Source organism: Megalobrama amblycephala, linkage group LG5 (assembly GCF_018812025.1).
Source record: "Megalobrama amblycephala isolate DHTTF-2021 linkage group LG5, ASM1881202v1, whole genome shotgun sequence".
Classification (NCBI taxonomy): Eukaryota; Metazoa; Chordata; class Actinopteri; order Cypriniformes; family Xenocyprididae; genus Megalobrama; species Megalobrama amblycephala.
The window spans coordinates 38,354,677-38,361,469 of NC_063048.1; the positions used below are offsets into that span (position 1 = coordinate 38,354,677).

The 6,793-nt window shown below is 34.6% G+C and overlaps 1 protein-coding gene across 1 annotated transcript in view; it reads right to left on the reverse strand.

Moving 5' to 3' along the window:
- The window catches only part of sntg2 (syntrophin, gamma 2), a 103,382-nt gene extending 99,393 nt beyond the window's left edge, over window positions 1-3,989 (reverse strand). Inside the window, exon 1 of the mRNA XM_048192215.1 lies at window positions 3,372-3,989. Within this exon, the coding sequence (XP_048048172.1) occupies window positions 3,372-3,440 (69 nt within the window). The 5' untranslated portion in view covers window positions 3,441-3,989. The remainder of the gene's footprint in view (window positions 1-3,371) is intronic.
- Window positions 3,990-6,793: the final 2,804 nt, after the last annotated feature.

Consider the following 6,793-nt stretch of genomic DNA (forward strand, 5'->3'; position numbering starts at 1 on the left):
AGATCAAAAGTATTAACGATGCAGATTTATTTTCACAGCCTTCTTTGGTCATATTTACCAAGGGTATGAATAATTTTGAGCACGACTGTATTATATTTATATATATTTATATTTACTTATATAATATGCAATATAAGTAATATTGCAAGGTTTGAGAAAGCACACTTACTTATATTAGTGTTACTTATATTGCATAGTATAAGTAAATAACAGTAAAAATATGCATACATATTGTAAGATTTGACAAAACATACTATGTATGCATATTTTTACTGTTATTTACTTATATGCAACATTAGTAAGATAATTAGATAAATTATCTTACTAATAAGTAAGGTTTGACAAAGCATACTATTACTTATATATATTACTTATACAAAGCATACTATTACTTATATTGCATATTATAAGTAAATAACAGTAAAAATATGCATACATGTTGCAAAGTTTGATAAAACGTGCTATTTAAATGCATATTTTTACTGTTATTAACTTATATAATATGCAATACAAGTAATAGTATGCTTTGTCAAACCATCAAACCTGGCAGTACAGCATGTATGCATTTTTTTTTACTGTTATTTACTTATATAATATGCAGTATAAGTAATATTGCAAGGTTTACTTATATTGCATGTTATAAGTAAATAACAGTAAAAATGTGAATACATATTGCAAGGTTTGATGGTTTGACAAAGCATACTATTAGTTGTATTGCATATTATATAAGTTAATAACACTAATAATATGCATTTAAATAATATGTTTAGTCAAAACTTGCAATATGCATGCATATTGTTACGGTTATTTACTCATAATATGCAATATAAGTAACGATATACTTTGTCAAACCTTGCAATATTACTTTTATTGCATATTATATAGGTAAATAACAGTAAAAAAAAATATGCACACATGTTGTACTGCCAGGTTTGATGGTTTGACAAAGCATACTATTACTTATATTGCAGTTAATAACAGTAAAAATATGCATACATAGTGTTTTGTCAAACCTTGCAATATGTATGCATATTTTACTGTTATTTACTTATAATAATAATAATATGCAATATAAGTAATACTATGCTTTGTCAAACCTTGCAATATTCCTTATAGTGCAAAATATGCATATGCTGTATTGCCAGGTTTGATGGTTTGACAAAGCATATTATATAATATGCAATATAAGTAAAATGCATATTGCAAGGTTTGATGGTTTGACTTAAAGTACACTAGTTTTATTTCATTCTATATAAGTAAATAAAAGTAAAAAAATGTGCATATATTTGAGTATTTTTAAGTATTCATGACATTTATGAAGTATTTTTTACATTATTTAATATATTTACAAAATTATTTATCTCTGTTTGTTTTAAATAATTACATTTAGTGAATCCGCAGGAAAATTGCTTTCAGTAGAAAATGGGTAACATGAAATAAAAGCAGCACAGCACTGTATGCATTTACATTATACCAGCAACCCTTAAAATATTACATACATACAATATTTGGGTTCTGTTTTCTGACTAGATATGAGCTTGACGGTTTGTAATCTTTGCACATTTTAATATTGCCATCTACATTAACTCTACAAATGAAAGCAAGCTGAAAATACATAATAAAACCTGTGCTTTGTACAGTAAGTGGTATAGGTTGAGATTTGCGGCTGGTTTGCATTGGTCATCTGGCTATCTTTGACATGCAGACCTGGCAAACCTCACTTTATCACATGACCACAGAGAGATTAGCAGTAAAATCTTCTAGACAGATCAAAGGTGAAGCCTAAATCATATCTGCACACCTCTGAGATACAAACGGCGCTGCCACTGAAGCACAATAATCATCATAATAAGAAGAAGAAGAAGAGAAATAACTGCTACGCCTCCTGCTTTAGCGCTGTGTTTTGTAATGAAGTAACAGCATTCTGCTCTCTTAATAACTGTACCTGCCTTTGACACTCTCCGAGCAGATATCAATAGAATCATTTCAGTAACTGCCACTGTACTGGATGGAGCTCAAGAACAAATTTATAAGGAAATATCTCTATTGATTTCTGTTCTTACAGACATCCAGTCTCTTTCACAGAGATTCTCTGCCTGTTTTTATGGCAAAAACTGCACATTCTCATCAAAACCAAAAGCAGTGAGCCAGCATTTATTGATACCTCCGAAAATCCCTCCAATCTGATAAAGTTCCCGCAGTGCAACTGGCAAGACTCCATTTACCAATTAAGAAGAACATGCCCACCACAAATGGGCAGCAGATAAAGGACAGAACGTGTTAAAACACATAAAGCAAGCGAGCAGCAATCTCTAAATGCAGTTTCAAAGCTTTCGCTGAGAAAATCCTCTGAGAGGGCATCTCCGAACACCTCAAGAATAGTGCGAATGAAGCTACTCCACACTGTCACACATCATTATCTCCACAAAGAGGAATACAGCAAATGGGAACAATAGCACAAAAACTCATTCTGCCTTGAGATTACACTGTCACCTCAAATCTGCTATGATTTGTTCTATCAATTATGCAACATTGCATCCTGCATGGTTTTACTGTTCGTTTTTTAATCACCAATGCTGTAGCAATAATGAGATTTTTCCCCAGTTATTTTAAATTATATTTTAATAGCTCATTATTGTCTGTCCCTCTTTCTCCGACACCTCATTTACATTAAAAACCTCTGCTATGAACTCACTTTGCACTATACTTGTAGTGCATAAATGGCAATATATTCCAAAAGAAAAGTCTAAATGTCTATCAATACTGTAAATTTGAGAGCTCAGAAATGTCAGGGATATGGTACAAATACAAAACGATTGGCTGATTTTAAATCTGCAAAGCACCATTTTAAAATGCATAAGATATATGATGAGAAAGTCAACTCTGAAGATAATAAAACCTTAACATAAATCACCTGTCAGTTGTACTTAGTCACTTTTTTTGTGTGTGTAATGCAACTGAGTATTTCACCATATAACCTGAAATATCACTCCAGAATGTATTCAAATGCATATGACAGAAGGTGTCACTCAAAAGAAGATAATAGCTTTACACAAAAACTGCCTCAACTCCAGTCTCTTTTTACTAATATAATAGGAGCATCTAAATAAATATAATCTCTGATATATAATTCATTAAAGCCACAACATAAAATACTTATGAAATGCCATGAGATTGTGATGGATTTCACAGCACCTCAGTCATCTCAATCATAAAGTTAGTTAAGCAAGAAATCTATACGCATCTGGCTGCACAGTTTCCTTTGCATACACACCAGCCAAAAAGTAGCTGATCTTATGCCTCCCAACCAAGTGGCTGTTCTGATCTGTCAGCACATTAAGTTGAGTTGGAGCTGGATCTGGTTGTCTTACCCATGTTGGTACCAGGAGGCTGGCGGGTCTCTCTAGCAGATCAGGCTGATGTTTGGCGGCTGCGTTCATCTCCCATGCAGCCTCTGGTTCGGTGCACTGAAGTCACACACACTTGGATCTGTCATTTATATCCAGTGATGGCCGGGCATCGTGCGGACGCGGCTCCGGGGTCCAGCATCCAAATGGACCTGCCGGAGATCAGCAGCTCTTTGCAAATCTTAATCAGCGCGACTGTGTGGAGACGCTCGGGGTTTAAAGAGACATCCACGCAGAGATGAAGTGATGTGGGTTATTCCTGCGAGTTGGAAAGAGACGCGTAATGCTGGAGGATCGGAGCGCAAATGTTGAGCGCGTTTCCTCCTGCTGCCTCAGATATGATGCGCCTTCAGCTCGAGCTCATTTAACCCATCAGTGACTGAACTCTAAACACCCAACTACAGATGGGCGATATATTCGCGGAATGTTTTATGATGCATAAAGCAACATGTTAAATATAGGCCTGTTTATGATGGTTGCAATACTCTTTTTATTTGGTTAAGTTTACAAAACACCACGCCACTGGAGTAGTTTATATCATGCAATCCTAATTCCCTGTCATGGTGCTTCAACAGCGTCTCTGTTTCAAACTTGAGTAGCAAAATGGCGTTTGACTTGGTAAGTTTCATTCATTTCCGCGAATCTGTCCGTTTTAATGAATCGGTTCGAAACTCACTCAAAAAATTCAACTTGTCGTTCGCGTCATCATCACTGAGATCATATTTCATGTTTTCGTAACACATGAAATGCTGTTTATGGCTAGCCTATTTATTGTGTTCATTTGGTGAAAAAAAAGTTTGGAAAACTAGATTTTTGTTTTTGTGCATGGGCTTTTTTGTTTGAAAAATGGTTATTTCAGATTTGTCAGAATAGGCCTATATATTCAGTGGTGGACAGTAACGAAGTATTTTTACTTCATTACTTAAGTAAGTTCATTACTTAAGTACTTCATTACTTACTACAGTACTTAAAGGGACCATTCAACCAAAAATTAAATTTCTGTCATTAATTATTCACCCTCATGTCGTTCCAAACCCGTAAGACCTTCATTCATCTTCAGAACACATAATGAAGATCTTTTTGATGAGCCGTACAGCTCTGACAAGCTGTGCATAAAATAATCGTAGCCTTTGCCAAATCGCATGTGGTTTAATTGCGATTAATTGACTAAACTCAATTCATATGGATTAGTTTTATGAACTCTTTGAAGTGCCAAAGTGATAGTTGCGTAGCTGTCTATGGAGAGGAGGAAAGTTTTCAGATTTCATGAAAAAGACTTGTGTTCCGAAGATGAACAAAAGTCTTCCGGGTTTGGAATGAAATGAGGTAATGACAGAATTTTCATTTTTGGGTGAACTAACCCTTAAGTAGCCTACATTTTTCAAGTATCTGTACTTTACTGGAGTAGCCTATTTTTATTTTAAGAAACCTTTACTTTTTCCTCACTATATTCTAAAGCATAATATCATACTTTTTACTCCACTACAGTTCCTAAAAAAATAAACATCTCGTTCCTCTTTACTTTGAAGAAATCGTCACATGCTCGAAGACGCAACAGCGGTGTCCGATCAGTGAACTCTTTTCAATGAGTCTGTTAAATCGGTTCACAAATCGCATCAAATGATTATTTCGCAAATTGGGCTGATCGAATTGCAGCTGTTTGAGTCAACAACTCTCTGATTCAGTGATCCGTTCAGAGCGAGTCTCCAGTTATTCACAAGTCTGACTGAAAATGAGCCAAGAACCGGGAGATCCTCTGAATCTGAGGGCAAGCGAATTTTAGGACTGATTATTATAAATGAAAATCATGGCAATCATCAGGCAGCACACTTGGATGCAGACATTTCCATATCACCATCTCAACGGGTTAGGTTTTTTGGTAAAAAAACAAAACAAAAAACAACAAAAAAAACAACCCTAAATATAACATTAAAATAACACAAATTAATGGCCATGCGTCTTCCCCACTGCCGTAGCAGATCAAATTATATAAAATATTTGCATAGTGTTCTTCTTAAAATATTGTGCATTTAGCCCTGTGTGACGTCTGTTTTTATATCAACACGCATTTTGTGTTGACAAATATTTTGTGTAAAAATCAAGTACTTTTGTACTTTAATGATGTTTTATTAACAAAGTTCAGGGAGGAGTACGTTCAGATAATTAACCTTAATAACACAGGAGGAGCACTTTCCAGTTAATCAACTCAGTTAACGAGACTTACCTCTGTTCCATGACAGTTATCCAGCACCCCTCCGCCAGCCCATCTTCTCACTTCAAACTATTCCTATCCAAATCCTGGGAAGGGGGAGTACTCTGGGATCGGGCCAAATTCCGAGCTTGGAGCCCTCCCCTTGGACAGCACTCCAAATACGCATAAGCTTTACTCTATTTATACATAAGTGTGAATTTGTGAAACTCAAGTAAAATGTCATCCACCACTGCCTATATTTGAATATCACCAAAAAACTGAAAACTATTTATCTATTTGTTTAATATCATCAAACCATATACTACTCACATAGAGCTGTCTTTTCACTTTTACATATATAAATAAATCAATATATGCATTTATTTCGCTAATGCAAATACAATATAGCATACATATACAAGAAAAACAAATCTTTCTTGTAATACTCTGTATTATCTGTGATTTTAATAACACTGAATAACAATTTTTATATTTTTTATATGTAGGCTATAAAAAAAACAAAAATTAAATGAATTTTAAAAGAAATCTGTGAACGTATGAAACAAGAAAAATGCAAAACTGTAGTCATGTAACATGCATCTATGTGTATTTAGCAGCAGTAACTCTCTTACTAAAGCCAATAACATTCCTCTTGTTCCTCTTAATAATATTATTGATTTCTTGCATGCATTTATGAAATGCAAGGAGAACTAGACACACTGCCAGAGGACATGTTTAAGAGACTTCCCTTTCAATTTCGGTGTTCACTGGCCAAAATAATGTGCCATTGACCTAATTATTGTTTGCACTGTACTGTTAAAGTCAGCCCATGCTAGAAATGAGTAATTAAACGCAGCAGTTTAATGCAGAGTGCCAATAAAAAGAAAATTAGCAGCACAGCTTTAGTGCTCAAATTATTAAAGCATCTTTAAGCTCGCCTAACACAAGATTAATTTGTGCAGTGTTAATTTGTGATTCCTTGATAATAACGGACGACTGTTGTGGACAAGTTGGAAATTGCTTTGCTCTTTTTATTGGCCTGGGGTGCATTTCCCAAAGCCAACTATGGTATGTTACCAACACAACTCAATGGAATCTGCGACTATACGATGATTTCTCACAATTGCAAATTTATATCTCATTATTCTGACTTTTTTTCTCGTAATTCTGACTTTAAATGATGCAATTCTGACTT